The sequence below is a fragment of the Emydura macquarii genome, unplaced genomic scaffold (assembly GCF_026122565.2).
Source record: "Emydura macquarii macquarii isolate MOO-44397 ecotype Brisbane River unplaced genomic scaffold, CSIRO-AGI_Emac_v2 contig_3477, whole genome shotgun sequence".
Taxonomy (NCBI): Eukaryota; Metazoa; Chordata; order Testudines; family Chelidae; genus Emydura; species Emydura macquarii.
The window spans coordinates 4,423,917-4,450,173 of record NW_027133614.1 but is presented as its reverse complement, the minus strand read 5'-3'; the positions used below and the strand labels follow the sequence as shown (position 1 = coordinate 4,450,173).

Genomic DNA, 26,257 nt, shown 5'->3' with positions numbered 1-26,257 from the left:
ACTTGCCAACTGGACTTTGAAAGACTCAGAATGGTATAAAAACCTCAGCTTTTTTGGAGGCTGTCCTTTGTCCTAACAGACACTATTTGGAACAGCTGCTGGACTAGGTATGTTGCTTATTCTTAACTCTGAAAAATGTATATATTATATAATGTTACTCTTTTGTTCATGCTATCCTTACTAAGGATGATACATGTCTTTATTGCAGTGTGATCTATTGATCATGGAAATAGCACCTTCAAGCAGTCTTTCACCAGGAAAGGTAAAACCCCCTATTTTTAACTATATAGTTGGGGTTTAATGCTATTTAATTTTTTTTTAAACCTGGGTATTAAATAGGTTGCAGAGGGTCACGGGTTTGATGCATTTGTGGTATCATACAAACTCAAATTATGCTTGTTCTTTCATTCAGAAGGTGCAGCTACACATGTGCCAGTTTGTCTTTACCCTGTGGTGGAAGGTAAATATTTGCAATTGGTATTTGAATTTGTCTTTTAAAATGTTTTTTTTTAAAAGTTGATGAGGCCAGGGTTTATTTTATGTGTTTAAATTGACTGTGGGGAATTTTTTTCATTTTGTGCAAAAGGTGGTGTGTTTTTAATGCTTGAATTGTTGTTTGTGAGGCAGGCCTTGAGCTATGTAAGCAGTGGGTTTCCTGAAAAGTATTATGGTGTGTTTAAAACTGCCTAGTTCTCTTTTTAGTCTGAGCACATGGCGATATGTTTTAATTGTTGGTGGGCCTGGGGTAAAGATAGTTATGGCTGGGGGATTTAAAAAATATTTTATTGCACATTTTGGTTTTGGGGGCCTAGTGGCAAACTAGGATACACTAGGGGTCGAAATCCATGTTTGTTGTACAGCCTGAAATAGATATTTTTTAAATAGTGTGGAAGGAGTAAACCCAATGAGTATTTTATTTTAAAAGCTAATAAAACCATTTTATAATAATGTTGTTTTGCTTTACAGTACGGTCAAAACATGAAAGAACTTTAAACCTGGGGATAAACAAGCTCAAAAGAAAAAGGAAAGAGGAAAATTCACCACTGTCAGGGACTGACAGAGAGATGAAGTCCAGTAAATATATTTGTTTATGTGCTTGTTTATGTACCAGTGTGGTATAGTTACATTTTCTAAAAATGTTATATTTGACGCTAAATTGGAACATATGTTTTCCTAATCAGGCATGGCCTGCTTTCCTGACGCTGTTGTAGTTGGAGTTCCAAGGACACCTCCAAAGAACCAGAAATCTTCTCCAAGACCATTAACGATGATGCTACGTCAAAACAACAGAGGAGCCCAGATGAAGCATCAGGAAAGTCCCGAGCTCAGATATGTCAAGCCCAAGGACTCTGGTAAAAAGCACCAACATGCCTCCAGTTCCTCGACACCACACCAAGCCCTGAGATAACTGTGAGCGAAAACACACGCATTCACAAACCCGGAGCACGCACTCTAGGGGATGTGAATCAAAAACCAAGGACTGAAAACTCCCACGATGCTGAGGTATCTGAGAATTATTACAAACCAGGTCCCCACCTCAATATGTTTGATGCAGCTCTTCAGTATTCTAAAAAGATGTGGAAAAATATGACGCTTTGTTCAGAGAGCTGATGGGCGCTGTATTCTCCAGGGTTCCAGAAGAAAGAATAAGAAGAAACCATGTAAAAAATGCAAAAGCTCTTGATAAATACGTTGAAAAATATTTCAGTTTTCCAGACGGTGGCTCTGAAGCTACACAGCTAGTTACGAAAAGAAGCACCCGACTGTTAAAGTGTAATCAAAAAGGGGGACTTCATTTGAGGGCTAGATGGCTGGCCTCCAAAAAGTTATGGTCCAGGGTCATTGTAAGCACTCTTGCGGATACCGTTGCCGCCTTTGCTTAAGCGTGATGTGCTCAGACAATCTGGGCATGCTGCTGAGATGTCCTAGCTGCAGACTCTATTGTCGGTCCCAAGAGTCTTTTGACGGTCATGCAGAAGCTGCTTCCAAAAACCAAGTCGAATGCCTGTCTAAAACTTTGTGCGATAAGTGTCAATCTTACTTGGACAAAGGGCATAAGTGTGAAGGGCAGTGCTGTAAGCAGTGTCACGGTTTCACCACTGATGATGTAGATGGTCACATGTGTTTTATGGACAGCATTAGAAAGCCCGAAAAGTCAGAAAAGTATATTTTTTATGATTTTGAGTGCACGCAGAAGACAGGATTGCACGTGCCCAACTACATTTTTGCTGTTTCTAACACCAGAAAAACCTTGGGAAATGAAGGGCAGCAAGTGCCTTTCTAATTTTGTTCAAACCTTTATCAGCAAAAAGTTTTGGGGCTACACATTCCTAGCGCACAATTCCAAAGGTTACGATGCTTATTTTGTCATCAGGGAGTTACTGAAGGAAAAGATATGCGTAGAGTTGATAACTCAGGATAGTAAACTGTTGTGCATGGAAGTTAAGACTCTGGGCGTCCGTTTTATAGAATCTTTAAACTTCCTGCCCATGAAGTTTAGCAAGTACCCCCAGGCTATGAGTTTTGAAGGCTGCAAAGGGTACTTCCCACATTTTTTGACACTTTAGAAAACCAAAATTACATGGGACCTGTGACCGGGATCGAGCACTACGGCAATGACAGCATGATGCCCCAGGAGAAAGCAGACTTTCTCTACTGGTACCGGGACCACCAAAACGATGTTTGACTTGCAGAAAGAGCTCGCATATTACTGTCAGCAGGATGTCAAAATTTTGAGACAGGCCTGTATGCTGTATAGATAAGAGATCATGAAAATGACAGCCAAGTCAGATGTGGTAGAGAGAGGCTCTGGTACATTTCTGGAGGTGAAATTGTGTATAGATCCTTTCCAGTACATAACTCTGGCATCCATCTGCATGGCCATGTACAGATTTACGTTTTTAGAGTCTAACACGGTAGCCCTTCTCCCTCCCAACAACTATCACCGGCAGAAAAAGAGATATTCGACCCCGTCTATTCAGTGGCTGCTGTATACCGCTCACAAAGAAAATATAGAGATATGTCACGCATTATGGGTCAGGGAGTTACAGACAGGCCTCTATTTTCTAGACAGTTATGCCGTCGCTGATGGGGTACGCACAGCCTTTGAGTTTAATGGGTGTTTTCTTCACGGCTGCATCACCGGTTACCATGAAAAAGCCCTGAACCCTATGACGGGGACGACTTTCGGGTTACTTTATTACAAAACGCAGCTCAAGATTGACTATCTGAAAAGATTAAGATATGTAGTCAGGACTCTTTGGGGACATGAATGGGAGGTGATGATAGAAACAGATAGGGAGCTTGCGGATTTCTTAAACGAAGCGCAGTTGCCTAAGTCTCTGGTCCCGAGGGATGCTCTTTTTGGGGGTAGGACTAACACCACCCATCTGTATTACAAACCTAAGCCAGGTGAAGAAATCCACTATTACGATTTTACCAACCTGTACCCTTTCGTAAACAAAACCAAAGAATACCCTATCGGACACTCCGATATCGTTGGTGACAAATTTGGACCTCTCACAAATTATTTTGGAATCACGAAAGTTAAAGTGTACCCCGCGTGAGGGCTCTTTTTCCCATTGTTGCCAGTCAGAGTGGGTGGCAAACTCATGATCCAGCTGTGTCGAACCTGTGCGGAAACTGAGCAGTGGGATATGTGCACCCACACGATGAGAAATGAGTCCTCCTGGGGACTTGGTGCATGGTGGAACTGAACGCGGCCGTAGCGAAGGGATACACGGTGGCAAAAATCTACGAAAACTGGCATTTCGAAGAAAAATCTGACAAATTCTTTTCAGAGTACATAAAATTACACCTGCGTCAGAATCAAGAGGCTTCAGGGTATCCCAGCTGGTGTGCGGATGAAGAAAAACAAAATAAGTACGTTAATGATTTTTATCAGAAAGAAGGCATGCATTTACGCCCTCACAAAATCACCATGAACCCCGCTAAGCGTCAAATCACGAAACTGTTTTTAAATTTTCTGTGGGGTAAATTCGGCCAAAGAACAAACCTGCCCAAGACCAGCATCATGAGAGACCCCAATGAACTCTTTCGGTACCTGTTTTCCCCCAATTATGAGGTTTCATCCTGTGGGTTTGTCAATGATGAAACAGTGTGTGTGTCTTGGAAACACGTGAAAGGCCACTACGTGGTCTCCAGCAATACCAATGTCTTCATTGTCTGTTTCACCACCACTTATGCCCGTTTAGAACTGTACAATCTGTTAGACAGATTGCAAGAGCGGTGCCTGTACCACGACACGGATTTGGTGATATTTGTGCAAAGGGAGGGTGATTGGAATCCCCCTCTGGGGGATTATTTAAGGGACCTTACAAGCTAAATCCTGCCAGATCATCACATCACCGAGTTTGTGTCAGCTGGTCCGAAAACATACGGGTACAAGCTGTTGGGAGGAAAGGCCTGTATGAAAGTCAAAGGGTTTACCCTGAAAGTAGCAAACTGTGAAAAGATGAACTTTGACAGTTTGAAAGATCTGGTCCTGCACTATAGCGCTGACATGGGGGAAAGCACCTCCAAAAAAATAGAGATGCAGCAACCCTCTATCATGAGGAACAAAAAACAGTGGCAAATAGAGACAAAGACCCTTAAGAAAACACAGAAAGTCATTTACAACAAAAGGGTCCTCAGAGAAGGGTTTAAAAAGCTGCCCTATGGCTTTTGAGAAAATGCACACGCGATGGAAACACCCCTTTTCTGTCATTCTCACGGGGCCTAGCAACTGCGGGAAAAGTTACTTTATAAAAAACGTGTTGGATAATGCCAAGCAAATGTTGTCTGTCATGCCTGAGAACATTGCGTGGTGTTACAGTTGTTGGCAGCACTGTATAAAGAACTGCTCGGTAAATATCCCTTTATCAATTTTGTAGAGGGGCTGCCCGATGCTTTTGACGATGACCATTTGTTTCCCACCAATAAAGTAAATATGGTTATTGTAGACAATCTGATGAACTCTGCTTGTGAAAGCGATGAAATTGAGAAAGCCTTTACCAAGTATGTGCCTCATAGGAACCGGAGCATTATGTATATAGTTCAGAACGTGTTTTGTCAGGAAAAAGAGTCGCACGATTAACCTAAATGCCAAGTACATGGTTCTGTTCAAAAACCCCCGGGATAAATTACAAATCACCATGCTTGCCATGCAAATGTACCCCGGCAAGACGCAATTCTCTCTAGAAGCTTTTGAGGATGCTACCAAAGAACCTTACGGTTACCTGGTGGTGGGTTTAAATGCTTCCACACCAGAGGCTTATAGACTAAGAACCAGTCTTTTCCCTCCAGACTGGCCGGTAGTTTACACTTTAAAAAGAACAACAGCCAGGTATGAAAAGAGGTGACTTATCGGTTGGTCCTTTTTAACAATTGGGCCAGCCAGCCGAAAACATGTCTAGCCACGTGAAAAGAAACCTGGTCCTTTTAAAATTACTTAGCAAATCGTCCCCACAGCAAATGAAGGTATACTGTGTTTGGCTTCTGACGATTTAGTAGTGGCCATGTCCGAAATAGCGTTGAATACTTTAAAAGGAAACATACCTTTGACACAGAATCAAGTGTGTGTGCTGAAAAATTTATTAATGATCTGGAGGATGGGGTAGATTGCACCCTCAGCAAGTTTGCGGACGACACTAAGCTGGGGGGAGTGGTAGATACCCTGCAAGGTAGGGATAGGATACAGAGTGACCTAAACAAACTGGAGGATTGGGCCAAAAGAAATCTAATGAGGTTCAACAAAGATAAGTGCAGAGTCCTCCACTTAGGAAGGAAGAATCCCATGCACAGCTATAGACTGGGGATCGACGAACTGGGCAGCAGCTCTGCAGAAAGGGACCTGGGGGTAATGGTGGATAAAAAGCTGGATATGAGTCAGCAGTGTGCCTGGTTGTCAAGAAGGCTAATGGCATATTGGGCTGCATTAGGAGGGGCATTGCCAGCAGGTCACGGGAAGTGATTATTCCCCTCTATTCGGCATTGGTGAGGCCGCATTTAGAATATTGTGTCCAGTTTTGGGCCCCCCACTACAAAAAGGATGTGGACAAGTTGGAGAGAGTGCAGCGGAGGGCAACAAAAATGATTAGGGGGCTGGAGCACAGGACTTATGAGGAGAGGCTGAGGGAACTGGGCTTGTTTAGTCTGCAAAAGAGAAGAGTGAGGGGGGATTTGATAGCGGCCTTTAACTACCTGAAGAGGGGTTCCAGGGAGGATGGGGCTAGGCTGTTCTCGGTGGTGGCAGATGACAGAACAAGGAGCAACGGTCTCAAGTTACAGGGCGGGAGGTCTAGGTTGGACATTAGGAAAAAGTTTTTTACTAGGAGGGTGGTGAAGCACTGGAATAGGTTACCTAGGGAGGTGGTGGAATCTCCATCCTTAGAGGTTTTTAAGCTGAGGCTTGACAAAGCCCTGGTGGGGATGATATAGCTGAGGTTAGTCCTGCTTTGAGCAGGGGGTTGGACTAGATGACCTCCTGAAGTCCCTTCCAACTCTAATATTCTATGATTCTATGATTCTATGTTTATAAAAACCTCTCTGTAAGAAGAGGGTCTCGTTTAAAAGAAAAAAGTATCTGCTGAAGCAATCCGGAGGGTTTATCGGACCTCTGTTATGTTTTGCTATCCCTCTGCTAACTGGACTTTTTGACTAATCAATAATAGAGTATGCGGAAAAAATGTACCTGTTGCCCAGCCGCCAGTTGGAGCAATTAAGGGCTCCCCCAGAAGAATATATCAGAAAGACAGCAACTCGCTTGCTGGATGCTGAAATTAAGTCTGTTATTCAGAGGACTGACTTAGATGAACATGAAAAGGCTAAACTATATGCTGCCGTGCTTCAGAGTTACCTAACGTACGTGAAGCAGAGCGATGTGGCTTAAGGGAAAATAAGTCTCTTTCTACCAAAACAGGAACAGAACACGCCCCTAGAACCACCAAAAACCTTTGACTGTTGCTCAGGAAATATTGTATAGCGTCGGTAAGCGCTATAAGAAAAATGCAACAGTATTGCTAAATAAGCTGGGACAGGATAAAAATATATCTTCATGAGACAATAAAGGGGCTTTTGTGTACAAAGGCTCAGTGGCTAATGGCTCTAACGTGCTCAACTTAGTCAGGTCCGTCACCCAAAGGCGCTCCATTCCTAGCGGACACGAACCAAAAGGATGGGATGCATTGATGAGCGCCATGGCAGAGCTAAATGTGCCATCTTCCATCATGGGCAACGTGGCCAACAGGGATCTTTTGGAGCACCTGAAGACCTTGGCTGGGGTTGATCATAAACCTTTTTTGCCTCCTAAAAAACCAAAACTGGCTAAAGATCTGAATGGTTCAGTGTGTAATGTTTTTCATGCTCTAAAATAGTAATGTTTTTGCTTTAAATAAAAAACTTATGTACTTTATTAAAATTAATGTCAATGTGTGCTTTTCTTTAAAAAAAAAAAAAAAAAACCCAGATATCAATTGTTTTTTTTAAACCCTTCGCCAGGGGCGCTTTATTGAGAAACATGGCTATGAAAGTCATTACAAGATGCACACATCTGGGCTTGTTGAAACATATTTTGAGCAAGCCCTAGCACGCCCGAGAATTTACTTTTTATATTTCTTACAAAATTCACCATCATCCGGTCATTTTGCACTAAGTCGTTAGAATACAATTTTAAAATCTGGTCAAAAGGTAAACTCTTGTTACGGTGGTGTAAGAAAAATACACAGTGATAGCCACAGGCAATGGAATGGGGGTCTTGTAATTGTCTAGTGTGAAATGCAATGTCAGTGGAATTTTTGTTTAAAAATTTCGTAATGCTTCTAGGAAACAACATGCTGTTTGGGGGGTGTTCGTATGAGTCAAAAAACTTTCCGCGGTCACGCTCCGTCAGGTACAAGGCGAACCAGTGTTCACCCAGCTGGTTGTGCAGATGCATGTTGACCACCAAACCTAGGAGTCTTTGAGACAGCCTGCCGCCAGGGAGCCAATCACTAGGGAACACATCTAAGAAACCCTCTTTCATGTCAGGGTCCGCCAATAAGACGCGCGAGAGCTGCACGGTGTCCATATTCACATATAGTCAAACAGAATGTTTCTCCTCTGATTTATCTCTATGACATTGTCAAAAACCCCTTACATGATCATATTGACGGTGGCCATCAAAGCCTTCGCAAAACGTATTTCCACTGTCAGGTTCCCGGTTTTAATCAGGGAATAGTGATTGGCGCATTCCTGGTCAGGAGACGGGTCAAAGGCAAACAAGGTGTAACCCTGTGCAAATTCCACACGGTCGATGAGCAGCATGCAATCTTTCATGTGTTTACCAGCCGTCTGTATCAGATTCATGTACTCCTTCACGAAGCGCCTGGCCTCAAAGTCTGGTTGCAGGGGCTTGGTGGGTATCTGTTCACCATCCACGTACAAGACCACAAAATTAATATTGTAATGTTTAAAGTGAAAGGGGTTTTTAGCGTAACTTCCGCTGAAGGCGTCATTATCCATAAAACCCAGAACAAGCATTTTGGGTAGCTGTCCCAAGAACAGGTTCTCCTGGTTACTGACCCTGCTACCTGCAGGGATGCTAAACACTTTCATTCCCAGGCAGTCCACCGGGTATTTAGCATTAGTGGTGAGCAGGGCCTCAGCGGGCCTCAGACGGACACACGGGGCCACCCGTACTTTCTTCACGAAAAGGGACGCTGAGATGATGTGCAGTTTACAGCCCATTAAGCAGAAGGTGTCTTTACTGCGTGTCAGTTTAATTTTCACATCCACACCGTTCAACAAAAGTTTTTCTTGAAAAAACAGGTCGCTGTGCAGATGGCCCAACAGCTCTATCGCCCTGCTCTGGACTGTCAGATTTGCCCTCCTGACAAATCCTAGATTGTCGCCGTCCAGCACCGTGTCTTTGTGTTGTCCAGGAGTGTCTTTGAAAAACAGGCCAGCAGAAAATTGCATGGTAAGGGTGTCATCACTGTAATTGAGCACCGCTTCTATAAAGGCCCCGTAAGGATAACAGTTGTTGCTTTGACTTATGAAGCGGTCTCCCAGCATGACATCCAACAGGCTGAAAATAGACACCATGGGGTAATTCACCAGGCCCACTGCAACATCCCAGGCGAGGGCAGTTCTGTCTCCCTTTACGATCTTGCAACAGAGGTACAGAAGCATGTTGTTTAAATTCATATAATCTATACCATTCCCGGCTATAAAGAAGTCGATAATAATATAATAATAAAAATAAAATAATATAATGGCCGATAGCAGCAGCACCTCGATGTAGATGCTTTTCTCGATGCGGGTCTGGGTCGGGGCTATTTGGAATAAGTTTAGTTTGGATTTGGTGCACTCTTCAGACCCGCAGTGAACGAAAGTCATGTTGATTAAAATCTGTCTTTTTTACCAGGTGGTGAGCGTCTCCTACACTTTCCCTTGGTCTTTCGCTTATGGCTGGCCCCACACGTCACAGCCTTTCTTTTAAAGGGCTTCAGAGGACCCGTGGGTCGCAGGTATGACGCATTCCTCTTTCTCTTTCTCCTTTTAATGTACATCAGCCCCAACCCCTCCTGCGCAGGCGGTTTCCCCACCTTCTCCAGAACAGCCTGGGAGACATCGCCTACCACGTCTCTAGCTATGTTTTGAGCGGCGGTTTTGATGTGGAGTTTAATAATCTCTAGCCCCCTCCTCAAAAACGGTACAGCTTTTCTAAAGAGGCTATGGAATATTCCGCCCACTCCAGCACATACATCACGGGGGACCCATGATAACCAGGAAGGGCGTATCCATCCTGGGTTATGTAATAGTTGCTGTACACGGCAGGGTCACCGTAATTTTTTAGGATCACCATAATGTTTTGTTTTGGTTTTTTTAGAAGCTTCACTCTCTCCGGGAATGCAGGTGCAGCTTGACGATCACCTTGCCGGAGCGAAATGAGATGTGTCTGTTCTGGTCTGTCTTTATTTCAATGGTGATGGTGTCGAGATGGTGTTTACTGATGGGGACGTAATGCGGTTTATCGTAGGTGATGGTGACAAACTCGTTGTTCGTTCCTCGGATGGGAACGCAGTGTAACAAGGGAACGGAAAAGTCCCACACAAACTGGTGTTCTATGATGTCCGTGTACAGATACAAAGAGTTGAAACCCCCTGTGATGTGTGCTGAGAAGGGGATTTTATGGACTCTGCTCTTGGGGTACAAACCCAGAATATTAGCCAGCTCTCTGACCGTAAAAAACGTATAAGCAACATCGGCAGACTTAAGTCTAACTTTTCTACCCACCGGGGCATAGTTGATAACCACCTCGGGTGCTCCGGGGTGACGAGCCACGGTGCTGTTCATACGATCCAGTAATTTGGGCATGGACGTGTAATACCACGTCGTAGGATGAAACTCCATTTCTTATCTCCAAAGGTGATTTCGAAATGGGTGTCTTCATTGATGTTGTTCCAGCTGTGCAGGTACTGTATTTCCACTAACCCGACCTCCCAGGCACCCGGGAGATCCAAGGGTTTAAGTAGCTGCATAGTAAAGTTCAAGTTGGTGTTTTGGGGAAAAACCCCAAAGCTGGCATTGCTGGGCAGTGACATAAAAGCCTCTGTCGCTCATTTTCTTTCCCCTCTCTTTACAGGAGTAATCGTTTTCTTCTGCATCTAAACGTCACAGAGCTGAGAAGCTTCCACCCAGCTGTTAAACTTCTCGGGCCACCCCAACCATTTCACCAACAGCTGCTTTTTTCTCCCTTTTCCTTTCTCCACTAGAACTTTTTCAATCCTGAAAACCATGTCCTGTTTGGGGTTCACTTTTTGTAATTCTTCAGGGTAAAAAGATCCAGCACCTGTCTTGCCCGCGTAATCTTTTAATCAGTATACAGATCTCTGTCCCTTCGTTAAGGCTTCATCTACTATGAATATTTCATCTGTAAACATTTGTTCATAACCTTTTTCAAAAGCTCCTTTCGTTTTATATAGTGTCACATGGTCGCCTTTTCTAAAAGGGACAATAACCAGTTTTACTTCTAAACCGTCTCCGTACACCATTTTCCACACTTTCAGAGAATTTGAGGGGTTAACATCGACGGGTCTGGTGCTTATGGTTCTGTGAAAGCTCCGATTGTAACTCTTTATAAACTCAGGTAACGCGTCGATGTAGCGAAAGGTGTTGCGGAAGGTAAAATATCTCCACCTCCTAGATTTTAAAGTTCTGTTAAATCGCTCCACAACCCCTGCTTTGACTTCATTATTAGTAACAAAAGCCGTGCCGCTTTAACAACCCGCTTCAAGGTTTGTTTAAAAATTCTTTTCCCCAATCGGTTTGTAATTTCTGAGGCACATGACCTTTGCTAAAAATAGCTTTAAAAACCTTGACTGCTTCACCGCCCATCTTGTCTTTGAGGCCTAAGGTCCAGGCATATTTGGATAGAATGTCTATCACTGTTAAGATGTACTTAAAACCGCTGTTGTGTTTGGCAAACCTTTGCATATCCACCAAATCTACCTGCCACTGCATATCCACGTCTGAAACAACCGTCTTGTTTCTTTTAAAATGTATTCGAGCCTGTTTCTGTAAAGTGTAAGCGTCCTGATCTGAAAGCCAGGCTGTTACCTATCCCCTGTTCAAAGTTTCACTATGCTTTTTGGCCACTTGAAAAAGAGAGTGTCCCCCTTCGAAGCTCCCAATGTCCCCAGGGGTGTAATATTTTTTTTTAAAAGAGCCACCTGCGTTGACATGGCTGTTACTCATAACACCTGTTTACTAACACAAGTATGGAGGAACACGTTCACACTGACAAATTTTTATTAACCGTCTGGTTTAACACCCTTTTACAGAGTCCCATGAGCTGGTTCATTCTTCAGTTTTGCTGTTTCCCTCTCACATCAGTGTTTCACACACGAGCAAAAACAGCTGACTCATGATTGATTTACTCCCACAGGGCTACCAAAGGCCTGTAGAAAGGCATCATCAACCTGTCAAGAGATTTTCAGAAAAGAAATAGCTGTAGGATCCCGCATCGCTTGGTTTGTACCTAACCCAACACGCCCCCCCTGCTCATTCCTTTACCTCCTCTTGGCCTTTTTCCATGAGCTGTGAAGCACGTGGTCTCAAAAACGAGATGCTTTAAAGGCCCTGAGACTTCCAGGGTGGCGCTGCTGCCCGACCAACCGTCGAGCCCCAGAGATTCCACCCCATCCCGATTGGTACACCTTTCCCTTCTGGGATGGCCTAAACCCGCTCCGATTGGTGTAGGGGTCACCCTCCTCCTCCCTGTGCCTTTTCTGGGCCAATCCCGCTCTCACTGTGAAATGCACGCCGATTGGCGGAGGGGTCACACCACCCGCTTCCAGTCAGGTGGCCATGTGAGGTCCAATCTTGCTCTCGGGGTGGTCCCATGGGGCAAAACCCTCTCCTATTGCTGGAGAGCGGGCAAGAGGCATTCTCAGAGGGATCGCACCACCCACTTCCAGTCAGGTGCCCATCTTGACCCAGAAGTCATAACCCAGGGCGGGGCTGGATGTCAAGTGACCAGATGGGGTGGGACTTCCTGTGACAGGGGGTGTGGCTTAAGGGTCAGGGGGTGGGCCCTGATGGTCAAGGGGGCAGGGCCTCCTGGGTCAGGCCGGATGTCAAGTGACCGGATGGGGCGGGACTTCCAGTGACAGGTGGCCAGGGCTGACATTTGATTGATTTTAGGCCCCTTGTACTATTTCTGATATTTTGAGCTAGAAGTGGATTTCACAATCCAGTGACCGAAAAATTTGTGTAGCCTCAAAATTTTGTGAAAAACAAATGGAAGGACTGTGTAATGTAATTGAGTGACAAGTATTAAAAAAAGGCTCATCAGTTCACCCACCATTAGAAAATAGAAGTACATTAATCAAAGAGCAGAATTCTTGAAAATGTCAGCAGTTTTGGTTCTTCCACCAGAATAAAGCAACCCTGATCAAACAAACCCAGCCTGGATTGTTACATCACTTGTTCCGGAGCAGCAGGCAGATTCTTCAGAGGATTGCAAGGATGTCAGAAGTTTAAAGAATGATTTGACTATATTACCTTTTACTGGCATAATAGTGTCGTTTCCAGTCATTACAATATGTGCTTATCCTTTTCCCTCCCACCATTTTATGTTTTCAAGTTAATTTAAAGCTCGTGGAAAGTGTTGGCATCAACAGTAGTGAAAGCTAAGGCTGGGACCTTCAAAGAGGCAAAGGAGTTCATATTGACTTTCACATCAATTTGTCACCTCTTGAAAACCCCACCCCAAAGTTCTGTTTATCCTATGAACATCTACAGACTGAGAATAGTTCAAACAACCCACACACTGACCTAAGCAGACAACTCCTTTTAGGGGTGAGAGGTTAGCTCATTCTCCATGCCCACTCAATCCTTGGTCCTCTGAGACCAGCAAGAAGCATATTACTATGGTGGTAGATTTTGTGCTGTGGATATCTATCCTTTAGTAAATGGACTAACACTGTAAATTTATTTCCACATAGGCCAGTAAAGTGCCAACAAAAGGTAATGATTTTTCATCACTATACATTTGGGCTTGATTTAAACTGGCTAATTAAAGGCTAAAAGCTTCTGTAGTTCACTATCAACACCCTGAGCTATGTATTGTTTTTATATGCTGACTTTTGTCGATAATGGGATTGATTTATTCATCTGCTAATCTATTCTAGGCGTATGACCAGGGCATTATAAAAATACGGGCTATTTTGTGTTTTTAAAGCACAAATTAATACTGATGAAACCTGTACTTCCATCAGGAAAAGCCAATAAGAATAACTTCTCATTTGCAAAGGGACCTGTCCAAAATATATTACGTCTATTTCAATTATTTGCATTTCATGAGGAAAAAACACATTATTGCTGTGTTTGATGTTAGCCCAAACTACACATTGTTAAGTAGGAGATAAGAAGGGAACATGTCCTTTAATGCAGTGTACCTTCTACTATATCTCTGAAATGTTCACCTGAACTTGGTTAAACCAGCATCTAAAAATAGGAACATAAAAATAGCAACATGAAATACAGGTATGCTTTGGGGTAGGTATTGCACATTTACTATATAAAGCAGCTTAAGATATTTCTTCAGCACGTGAGATTTCTGTTCTACCAAACCTCTTCTTTTGTGGTCAAGGAACCAGAAGCCAGCAGATTCATAATTAAAGCCCTTCTAATTGTCATTTAGCTATTCATCAACATTATCATTTCTTTAGAAGTTCTTTAAACCTCAGGAAGCCAACTTTAAAGTACTCTTACTCAGCATTTCTCATAATTACTGTACTGGCACATAAAATTCTTCCTGCCATTTCCCCATATTATCAGTCAGATGAAAATTGGTTTTATTCATATATGAAAATGCAGCCCACACAAATATTTTGCCTGGAAAGATTTCATAACTTCTTTCAGACTATTTTGCTTCTAAATGGTTTCATAGTAAGCACCCCACATGCAAAAAAAAGCAAACCCCAATTACATGATTTGGTCTAATTTTATCTTAATTCAACTTTTATAATTGTTTAGAGGAAACTTTAAAAATACATCGCCAATCTTCTATAGAAAAGTATTTGTTTATTTTTCTCAATTTTTAAAAGGAAATTTCAAATCTTAAAATAAAATGTGTAATAGTCACAAAGCAATACCACTCTCTCTGACTGTGATAACTACATATGAACACACAAACAGAAGCCCTAGCACTGCACAACTGAAAAAAGAAAGTAAAGAAAATTAAAATGTATTCCCTATGTTAAGGTTGAGAGTACTTAGCAGTATTGTGGGATAAAATACATTACAGATATATTATCTACAAAACAAACACTATAAACCCAGCATTAAGGTTAATTTTAAAAGAATACCAAACATTTTAAGATATAGAAATAGACAGTTTATGCACCCAAACAACCTTAATTCTACTGAGTAGAGATACCATAAAATAGACATACAAACATGATTGAAGAATAATAGTGTGTGTTTTAGGTCCAGATTAGATTAAACTATTTTATAAAGACAGTTATATTTTCCATATTTTTTCCCCTGGTGGTATCATTGCAGGACAGTGTTAAGGTTGTTTTGCCAACTTTGCTTCACACCCATTGGCAACAATGGAATATGATGGCCATTACAAAAAAGGAAAATACCTTCATTGAACTCTGTGAAATAACATTACTCCTCCTTTAGCAGATGTTAAACTTTCAGTTATGAAGCAAAATGGCAAAAATGATCATTAAACTTAAAAATGTTTTCATGTGTAGCCTATGCCAAAGAAAGCCATGAATTTCAACTCTAAGGAAAATTTGAACAGTGTTATTTTGTAACTTGGGCAAAAGTAGTCTAACACAGAGTGTTAGATTTCTTAAAGGACCCATATTTTAAATTAAAATAACTCAAAGTAATTAATGGATTTTCTTTTAAATTTGCAGGAAATTCATTTGGTGCTCAAAAAGTGCTGTAGCTTTGAGGACAATGTGCTGTATTCTTCATACATAGTGCAGAGATTCAGCAGCTTACTTAAATGCAAATCTCAACCTTAATTATGGAACTTTAATGACTGCTTCCATAACATAATGCTCTTTCAGTGTTCAATATGGATGAAAGTCATCCAATGAACGAGGTCTGTGCAAGACCATTCACATCACTGAAGCAATTAAAGGGGGAAATGGTGTAATATTCACTGATACTAATGAGCGCTTACTCACATAAGTAGCCACAATGAGACTACTAACATATGTACTCATCAGGATTGTACGTTCAAGACCATGCAGGTCAAGTGTGTGGGAATTTCAGACTAGTGATGGTTTACAGTTCAGTGTTACAAAAGAATAAAATTTCAGCCTTGTGTTAGCTAAACAGAAGATATCAACAGCCTATACTACTACCGATACCCATTATATTTTCTCTTGTAGTGCCAGCTTCAAGAACTTTGGCATTTTCAAAACAGGAACGTAGGAATTACCACACTGAATCGTACCAATGGCCCATCTAATTCCATGTCTCAAAGTGACCAGAACTAGACATTTTAGAGAAAGGAAAACCTGAAGTGGGCAACTATGAAATAACTCACCCACACAAGAAGTTTCTTCTTAATCTCCTCAATTAGAAACTGGTTTATGGAAGAAAAGAAACAATATATTTTGATTTCCATCTAGATTTAAATTACTAATGTAAGGTGAGATTTTCAGAAGTGCTCAGCACTAGCCTAGCTCTACTTCCAAAGTCAATGGAAAACTTCCATTTACTACAAGTAGACACTTGCAGAAAACCTGCAAGTGAAAAGGGACATAAAATAAACATCTGATAATGTCACTTAACCTGTCAGCAACAAAGCTATAAAATTTAGTTTTCCACTGATACCTTAGACCTCTGGCAGAAATGTTTTTAAAAAAATAGAGCTGCAAAAAACCAGTACCTTTCACAGTTGAAACCCTCCCCCGCCCTTTTATTTTTTTTAAACATCTTTTCTAGATCAAAGTGTCTCCAGTGTCTTATAATTAAACAGTTTTTTCCATTTAAAATTTTGTGTTTGTTTTGTTTATTATTTTTTCTGTGGGAATGTTCATCAAAAAAGATACATTTTCTAAAATATTTTGGTTTCAACAGAAGTGGCATTTGTCATCAGAAAACAGTATTCTGCTATAAACTGAGTTGCATTATACTCATTTTCACTCTAAAGAGTGCATCCTTCATGTATTGGCAACTGTACTATACCCCGAATTACTTTTATAGTTCATTTAGCAAAGAGAGGTAGAAAAACTGACTAGTGTGTAGTCCCTTGGATCTTGGTCTATTCAATAACTACATTAAAAAAAAATCAGGGTGTGTGTCATTTTCAGGCCTGTGGACCATTAGCAACTGTGGAGCAGGAAGAGCAGGAGAGAGAGAATGGCTTAATGTTCATTCAGAGGCGTAGCCAGAACTGATTTTTTGGCAGGCCTGTGGTTGACACGGGTGGGCACAATCCTTGTGTCACAAGCGAAACAGCTGCGCTAGCTACACTAATACAAACATTGCTATAGTTAGTTTATGATATACCAGATGCTATAGATTTGTAGGTGAACAGTCTGCAAAAGTTCTCATACATCATAGGATGATACTTTAAATATTTTAAACTATTATTAATTACTTAAAGCACTCAGCAAAACTAAATTGTGATGCTATAATATGTAACTTTTAAACTTGACACGGCAATTTCACAAAAAAACACATGGATAAAGTTATTTACCAATCAAAGCCTGTCTGCTTGATTATATTTATCCAGCTAAACAAAAGAACCTTCCCCCACACTTTGGAATAATGCCTGTGATTTGTCATTAGCATGTAATGGTTTAAAATCACATTTTCCAGAAGCAGATAAAAATGCAGAATGAATTGCTTAAAATCTGATTGAGTGGGCCTGCACTACTACACCACTGTCAGGGATGTGTGTGAAATCCCTGTATTTGTTGTCGGTGGGTCACCCTGCTGCTGAGCTATGGTTAACTGCAGTGTAGACTGGTCCTGAAGATCTGGTATATATTTCAGTATTGGGAAAGACATTTTAGCTGTTAACCTTGCTATTGCCCCCTTTAAATTCCATGCACTCTGTTCTAGTGGGAGAAGTAGTTTTCCTGTAACTTTTCTAATCCATTTGCCAGCTACTTTTACTTCTGGCCAATTCTAGCTGACACAAGCCCTTCTCTACACCTTTGCTGGGTCTGTGGAACTGAAAGAGTTCAGAATAAAAAGGTTTGAAAAAAATGGAGATTTCTGCAATAATTATGCAGAAATTGTCTGAATTCCCATTTAATAAAAATATTGACATGGAAGCATTTATGCCAAAATCCTTTGTGAAGTTATCTGAGAATTTCTAGTTAACCTCACTGTTACTGTGGATCTTTTGAGAAGGTGTTTCTAAATATGTTTTTCCTATATAATCTCTGCAGTTTTGCCTTTCATCAGAAGCCTATACTGCACAAAGATCGATAAACATTATGAGGCACAGGGAGAGGAAGAGATTTGCCGGAGGTCACACAGTAAGTCTATAACAGAGTCAGGAATAGAAGTTAGGCCTCCTAAATTCCACTAGACTTGGCCTGTGCACTAGATGCGCTGCATGATTTAAAAAACTGCAGTCATGACTTTGTATATTCTAGAATTAAAGCTTTTTCTTTGCCTTCTTGTTAAGTAAATGTACATAACTTCATACCAAATGTAAACAGGCTGTAGCAGTTATACAGAATTCATGAACATATTAGAAAATAACTGTCTGATAAATTTGTTGAGGTAGAATCCTCATAAATCTAATGAGAGAAAATAATTCTAAATCCAGAGTTCAACAGTAGCACAAATTCAGAGATCCTGCAGTCCTTACTCTGTGACAAAGTCATTGGTGTTAAGTGAGATGTCTTCATCAACAGGAGATTTGTGTGAATACAGACTGCAAGAATGGGATCAGAATATATATTTATATGCTTATATTTTGTTCAAGTAACTTAGAAGTTCCTGAATATTTTAATTCAGAAGATTTTTTCCCAACCCATTTGAAATTCAGGTACAGACAACTGCAGTTGTGATCAGAAAAATCTAAGTGTTCTTTGACAAGGCACGTTCTGTACTTTAAATAAACATTCAAAATGAGAAGTGTTATTTAGAGTATGAGTTGACTCAACCCAGGCAATTCATTAATGTTCATATGGTCTTGGATTTTTTCTTTATTACTATTCAACTGAAGTTTTCTTGTTCTGACTAGTCCATTTCCTCCTTCACAGATATTATTCATAACTGCTTTGCTGTAGTCTCCTGAAATAACTCCCTCATTCTTATATGCCAAAGTCTGTGCTAAAATTTAAAGAGTGGCTTAAACCAAAACCTCAAACTCTCAAATTTGTATCAAGAGCCAAACTTTGCAGTTACATCTAAAAGGACATTGTAAACTGAAGTTAAGGAAAACATGACATTTATGGAGAAATTATTTCAGACAGGGTCAGAAAAGAGAAATGCCTTCTGGCAGACACTCAAGGAAAGACAATCAAAGGCCTCTGAGTGGACTTAAAACATGCACATTGGGAAACAAAACCTGATGGGAGCCAATTTCCTCCTCAGACAGACTGAGTAGTAGTTTACACATTTCATGCCAGTGGCCATTCAGAGTTCAAAATGCTGCAATCAACCCATGCACTACAAGGGATGCTAAGAAAAATTAAAAGACATAAAATGATCTAGAAAGTTCGCTTTCTGGATACAGGCCTTTTCTACATTGGCGCAATACCTGAAATACCCATGTCTTGTACCTGTGCAGTTTACCCCGATTTCAAACTGGAAGAAAAAACAACACACCAACCAACACACCAGTGCCCATCTACATCAGGGGCTTCCACCCATGAGTGACATGAGCAACATGAGTGGCTAAAAACACCAGTATAGACAAGGCCTTAGAAGGGATAACAAAGCAGTGGTAAATAGACTTCCTTCTCTTGAAAACTATCATTCTAGAAATTAAAATTTGACAATTTATTGGGGTGCTTAATACTTGGCTTTGTGAGAAGCCTCACCCAATGGAACCTATGCCATTCACTTCCACCAGCACAATGCCTATTAGGAAGATACTGTTTTCCCAAACCCTAGAATTGATCATTTGACGTGTGAGAGTAACAATGAGGAACAAAATTCTGAATTTAATGAAACACAGATTATCATAGTCCCAAGAACAGCCTTAGTCATTTTGCCAGCCATGGTGGAAAACATTTTCAGCACCAAAGCCCTCTGGAAGTTGGCGCCCTGCTTGCCCACCCTTAGAACCAGCCCTGAGTATTCCCAGACTAGCACTTCCAGGCTAAGTATGAGAAGTTAAAATTGCATTGAGTCAAAAACCAAGTTTCATTAATTTGGTGTTGCCTTGATTGTCCTTTACACTACAAGACTAAGGGTATGTCTGCACTTCCAGCTGGAGGCACGTTTTCCAGCTCAGGCAGACATATCCACAGTTGCTTTGATCGAGTTAGTTCACTGAAAATAGAAGTGTTGCTTCAGCAGCACAGGCAGCAGGATGGGCTAGCCACCCCAAGTACAATCCTACCTGGGACACTTGGCATATACTCAGAGCAGTTAGCCCATTCCGTCAGAGCTGCACTTCTATTTTTAGCGCACTAACATGATGAAATATAGCACACATATGTCTAGTCAACCTGGAAATTGAACCTCCAGCTCTAAGTGTAGACATACCTTTTGAGTAGTCAGTATTGGACATGTCAACCCATACTAGCAGTGCAGCTCTCTCCCCTTCCACCAGCTAAATCACAGAGAGGTTTATGAGTCTGCTTCAGTTTCTAAGCAACTAAAACTGATCCACTAGATCAGTGATTCCCACCTTTTTGGCTCGAGGGCCACAAATATAATTTTTATAACCCTGAAGGGCCACCAGTCTCTGCCAGTAACCCCGCTCAACCCCACTGCATCTAGAGGGAAGGAGTTCCCTGGCTGCAGCAGGGAAACCGTGCGTTCCACCTGGGTCCCTAAACAGTGGCTCCCTTTTTCAGCCAGGGAGATGGCTCCCTTCATTGCTCCCCTTCCTCTGGCTCCAGCAAGGACCTCAGAGCCTAAGGACCCAGGCGAAGCACTTTGCCGTGCTCCCTGCTACAGCCAGTGGGAGGGGAGCACTGATCTCCTGTCCTCTTGGTTGCAGGAAGGAACCTGCACCAGCAACACACCAGTGGGAGGGGAGCCACGGGCCATTCTGAAAGACCCCCCACGGGCCACAGGTTGGGAACCACTGCTCTAGATCAAGTAGAAAAGATGCATGCTTCTGAATCTCTCAGGCCTGGTTCACTCCCCACTGACAACTCTACCAAAGGCATCATCTACACTGTATAGAATTCTGCGTAAGTCAGAAACATACAAGCTGACGATACTGCTAAATTATCATTGAATTTTGTTTTCCAAGTGCTATCCCTAAGTAATATGTGATAAAGTGGAGATGGTGTGCAGTCTTACCTGTATTTTGTGTTTGGATATCTCTGACGATCTTTATATGACTCATTTCAGGAAGCCATACCCTGAATCTGGAATGCATAAAATAAATTTACACAAAGATTAAAAAAATGAGAAGGAATGTCTTATGACAGGGAGGGTGGGTCTCAGGGTAGGTGAAAACTCCTTATTGTTACCTAGTTATGAGATAAACAGATAAATGTTTGATAAAAGAAAGCAAATGGTTGTATTTAATAAATGTGAGAGTGGGAAGGGGTTGAATGGGTTAATAAGCTAAAAGTGCCTTCAATGCAATTATTGAAATGGAAGTACTGAATTGCTAATAAAAAAGAAATTTAAGAATATACTGTAATTATGGATTTTATAATAAAGCAGTCTGAAGAAGATACAGGATTTTCCAACTTATACCCACTACAGGAATTGGCTCTTTTACTATCAGTTAAGGCCTATAATTAATTGTCCTATCCAAGAGTTAAACAGCCATTGGGCTGCATAAAAGGAATGACTAAAGAGACAGCTATTGTCTGTACTGGTGATTCCTAACCTTTCTGAGGGTATGTGTACACTGTGGAGTGAAGTCAATCGACCTTCACCCGCCGAGCTGCAGAATTTAGAGAAGCATGATCACACCAGGCTCATTGCGTCAGGGGGATTGCATCCCCACCATCTGCACTTATGTTGACAATCAAAGCAGTGCATTGTGTGAGTAGCTATCCCACAGTGCTACTACCTGCAAGGACGTTTGGGAAGGTTGTCGTCCTCCTATGATTCAACATCCTCCCTTCTTGTCCTGGTCCAAACAAGCAGAGGATTGCCTTTTCGCACCATTTTTTCAAACCCTTGACTCTCTGCCGCATTCACACTATTGCCTGAGAGGAATGGAGCCTGCTCAGTTCTGCACTATTATTGTGAGCATCATAAACACCTCATGACTTATTCTGCAGTATTTTCAGGGGCGAGACAGGAGCTGTTGCACTAAAAATTGTAATGTTACTTGTTAGGTCTGAAACAGTTTTCAGCTAAACCAAAACCCACAGTAGTTAACAGGAATGCATACCAGAGCCCCAAGGACAATGGCAAATGTAAACACCTGATAACTCGGAAGGCCAGATGCTCACTCGGTGATTCTGCCTCACAATGAGAACAGCACATTCTTTACACCCCTCCCCGACACTTATCCTTCTATCTGTAAAAGATCTACCTTCTCCACCCAGACCCCCCTCCCACCCAAATGTAGTCATAGATCCTTTGATGTAATTAGGGTGTCTCTGTATGTATGTTCTGTATCTGTCTTTATCACTCTTGTTCTTTTTGGGTGGAACAGTATTTGTAAGTCTGTATTTGTAAGTGAATAGATAGAAGAAATGTAAATGGATTGTTCAAGTGATAAAAAAACGTATATAAGTGACCTTTGCAACACCATGAATTTGAAGCTGTTTAAGGCAGCCTTCCCGGTGCCGTGAATAAACCTCTTCAGTATTATCTTGTGCTGCCTGATTCTTGGGGAAAGAATCCTTTTTGCTTCACATACTGAAGCCACCTTGCTACAAGCCATAGAACAAAACAATTCCCATTTACTGCAGGCTGTCACAAACCGTCTGCAGTCGATGGAGCACCGCTTCTGGTCCTGGGAAACAAGCAGTGATTAGTGGGATCTCATCGTTATGAAGGTGTGGAATGATGAGCAGTGGCTGCAGAACTTTCAAATGCAAAAGGCCACTTTCTTTGAACTTTGCAGAGAGCTGTCCCCAGCACTGAAATGCACAAATACTCGGTTGAGACCTGCTCTGACAGTTGAGAAGAGAGTGGCCATCGCTTTATGGAAGCTAGTGACGACAGACTGCTACTGGTCAGTTGGGAATCAATTCGGAGTTGGTAAATCCACCATGGAAGCTGCTGTGATACAAGTGTGCCAGTCCATTAATAGACTTCTGCTAAGAAGGGTGGTGACTTTGGGAAACGTAGAGGACATAGTGGATGGGTTTGCCGCAGTGGGGTTCCCAAACTGTGGTGGGGCGATAGACGAGTATTTGTGCATTTCAGTGCTGGACGGCGAGAAGGAGCGTTTCAATAATAGGCTCAGCAAGTGCAGAATGGTGGTGGAATGTGCATTTGGATGTTTGCTGGCACAGTTTGCTCACTAGGTTAGACCTCAGTGAAAAAAACATCCCAATAGTTATCTCTGCCTGCTGTGTGTTCCATAATGTCTGTGAGACAAAGGGGGAGAAGTCCCCATTGGATTGGGTTGTGGAGACAGATAGGCTCGCTGCAAATTTTGAGAAGCCAGATGGCACTGCAATGCTTAGAGCCAGTTGCAGACCACTGTGCCTTAGGGAAGCATTGAAATACCAGTTTTGCTACGAGACACAACAGTAATGTGCATTGCTTATCTGTGCTGTGCTTTCTCTCTGCATCCCCTACTCATCCCCCAGTGATCCAGCTCCCCCCACCCCCCCCCCCCCATCCACTGTTCCAGTCCCCCCCTTTATTCTCTTCTTATCAATAAATGCACACCCCAACTTTCCACCTTCCCCACCAATCAAGTATCCCCATCCCACCTTCCCCCTCCCACACTGATCCATTGCCCCCCCAACTTCCCCCTCCCTTTATTCCCTTGTTATCAATAAATAAACAGTAATGAATTGTAAAGCAGTCCTTTGTTTATTGGTGATTGCAAAGGGGGAAAAAGGAAGATAACTGAATGCTCCGCATGCATTGTGTGGGGCCTGAGAGGAGATACAGAGCCCATTTTGGCTGTGAATACACAAAAGAATCACACATTCCCACTCCTTAAAGGGGCTGTCACCTCTTTCTGCTACCCTCAACCAGTGAGGAGTGCAGCATGTACTGCACCTTGCTCAACCTCCTCCTAGACCGCTTGGAAATGTGGGCTAGGAAAGAGTGTGTTAGCTCAGAGTTTTGCAGGGGCTGCAAAGGGAGTCTCTCCTGCTGCTGAGCTTCCTGAACTCAAACAGATGCTTCAACATGTCAGAGTGATCCTGCATTATATGCAGCATCTCATTCTGCAGTGAACGCTCATACTCCTGGGCTGCCTTCCTGTTGTCCATGTCCATGCCCAGCTTGTCAGATAAGGAAATCCTCTATGCTCTTAGCTCTGTGTCAGCAGTCGTGGAGGCGTTCATTATCTCAGTAAAAACATGTCATCCCGAGGTGTTTTTTTTTCGCCTTCTTATCTGCAACAGGCACTCTGCAGGAGTATGAAACGGTGTGTTGAAGGCCACCATGTCCACTGTAAGGGAAGCAAAGCACAAGGTACCCATTTTTAACTCATCCCACGGACAAAAAGCAATGTTACAATTTATAAATAACTCCCCTTAGAACTGCATACCATTGCCTAAGTATTACAGGGGTCAGAGTGCTGTTCCAGCCATGGTAAGTAAGGGGCTAGTGTTAGGGAAATTCCCAGTGACCATGCTGCACAAGTCCATACTCCCTAGAGCAGCATGGATGTTGGACTCCCATTGATCGGGCTTTTAAGAGGCAGTAGAAAGGGTGAGGGGTGGGTAGGGTTTAACCGTCTCTGGAGGGAAAAAATGGGAACCCGTTTGCGGATGCCCAAGGCCCATAGCAACAATGTCCTGCTTAAGAACTTGCAGTGTGCTGAACCAAGAAATCATCCCTGACTCTGGAATAACACACACTTTTAAAAACTTTCTTGGGCGGGTAGTGTAAATGTGTGCCATCTTCCCTAGGTAACCATGAGTGATATCAGCCTGCTGAGGGTCACACAGGAGGAAAGGGAGGATATGCTGCAAGCATCTGGTTACTGGCCTGGCCCTTATGCTGCTATGCTGTGTTCCGTGATGATGCCTGCACTATTAATAACAGCGGCAGGGGAAAGTATCCTATCGCTGTGGAAGAAATAAGGCTGCTCTCCCAAGAAACCTTCTGCAAAGGATTGCAGAGTATGTACATGAAAGCTTCCTGGAGATATGCATGGATGATTCTCAGAGCATCCCTGTTCACATGAATAATCTTCTCCGGGGTGAACTCAATGCTTAAGCACACCAATTACAAGGAAGCAAAGCCCCACCGCCACACACACCACTTTCCCCCCGCTGGTACAAGATTCTGGACTGGGGATATAACCAAAGAAATGCAATTTGTAATACATACTTACCAGGTGTGCCTTCCCCAGCTTCCCAGTTTCCTGTGTCCGACTGGACTGCTCCTGTGTTGCAAACGGCTCCTGGCTTTCAGGGAGAAGGGATACCCTACTCGCTTACCCCCATCCTCCTCCTCTTCATCCACAAACTTGTCCTCATTCATCCTGGCATCAGATTCCCCCAAGGTATCAACGCTGCATGGTGGTGTACTGGTGGGGTCTCTACCAAGAATCGCATGCAGCTCCTCATAAAAGTGGCATGTTTTTGGTGAGGAGCCAGAATGACTGTTAGCTTCCCTAGTTTTCTGATAAGCCCGTCTCAACACTTTGATCTTAATGCAGCATTGCTGCACATCCCTGTTGTGGCCTTCTCCACCATACCATGTGATATCTTCTTGTAGATATCTAAATTTATTTTGCTGACTCATAGCTGAGCCAGAACAGGCTCTTCACCCCACAGACCAACGAGATCCAAGACCTCAGGTTGACTCTAGGCTGGAGCGTGTTTGGAGTGTGCAGACGCCATGATCAGTTGGCTGGCAAGCTCTCTCCACACTGACCTAACAGGAAATTGGGAATTCAAAATTTCCTGTGGCTTGATAGGAGGAGCTATTTCGTTTACATGGCCACAGTGCAGCAGAGTGTGAATGTGCAAAGCGGTCACAACAGAGCATTATCAGATACTTCCCAGAGGCCAATGTCATCAATTTACGTTGCGCTCTGCCTACATTGATGCTCATTCAACCCACAGAATTCAACTTCAGCACTACGCCACTTGTGGAGGTGATTTTATTAAGTTAAATTTTACTGCGATTTAGGTCGGCGGAACTGACATGCCAGTGGAGACACATACTTTATGTAGTCAATGTAAGCTGCATTCCATCAACCTAAATTGTCAGTGTAGACCAGGCCTCACTAACAGTTTAACCAGCAAGGACTTGATGTCTGATAACAATTTAAACTACTGAAGTATTAATTAAGGTTGTTAGAAAAGTAGAAGTAAAAATGTAAGGGTGACCATTGAAGTAAATTCAATCACTTCAAAAAACTTTTTAAAACAACTTTTAAAAATAAGGTTTGTCCCCAGAAAGATTCTGCCACCTTATCAAGTTTCCTCCTGCTTTAAAGACCCCCCTTCTCCCTTTGAAAGTGTCCAATAATTTTACAAACCAG

At 42.4% G+C, this 26,257-nt stretch overlaps 1 protein-coding gene and 1 long non-coding RNA gene across 2 annotated transcripts; both read right to left on the bottom strand.

Moving 5' to 3' along the window:
* Positions 1–8,130: 8,130 nt before the first annotated feature.
* On the bottom strand, positions 8,131–9,375 carry LOC137144715 (uncharacterized protein F54H12.2-like). Its single transcript, XM_067535182.1, has one exon. The coding sequence runs from the start codon at positions 9,373–9,375 to the stop codon at positions 8,131–8,133; it is 1,245 nt and encodes a 414-aa protein (XP_067391283.1).
* Positions 9,376–11,783: 2,408 nt separating this feature from the next.
* LOC137144748 (uncharacterized) lies at positions 11,784–21,023 on the bottom strand. The gene is made up of 3 exons (XR_010917477.1): positions 20,962–21,023; positions 13,941–13,989; positions 11,784–11,960 (listed from the first exon to the last, which is right to left on the bottom strand). It is a non-coding gene; the product is annotated as an uncharacterized lncRNA (long non-coding RNA).
* Between the last annotated feature and the right edge of the window lie 5,234 nt (positions 21,024–26,257).

Coding starts and splice junctions, on each gene's coding strand:
- LOC137144715 (XM_067535182.1), bottom strand. CDS start 9,375: ATGACTTTCGTTCACTGCGGGTCTGAAGAGTGCACCAAATCCAAACTA.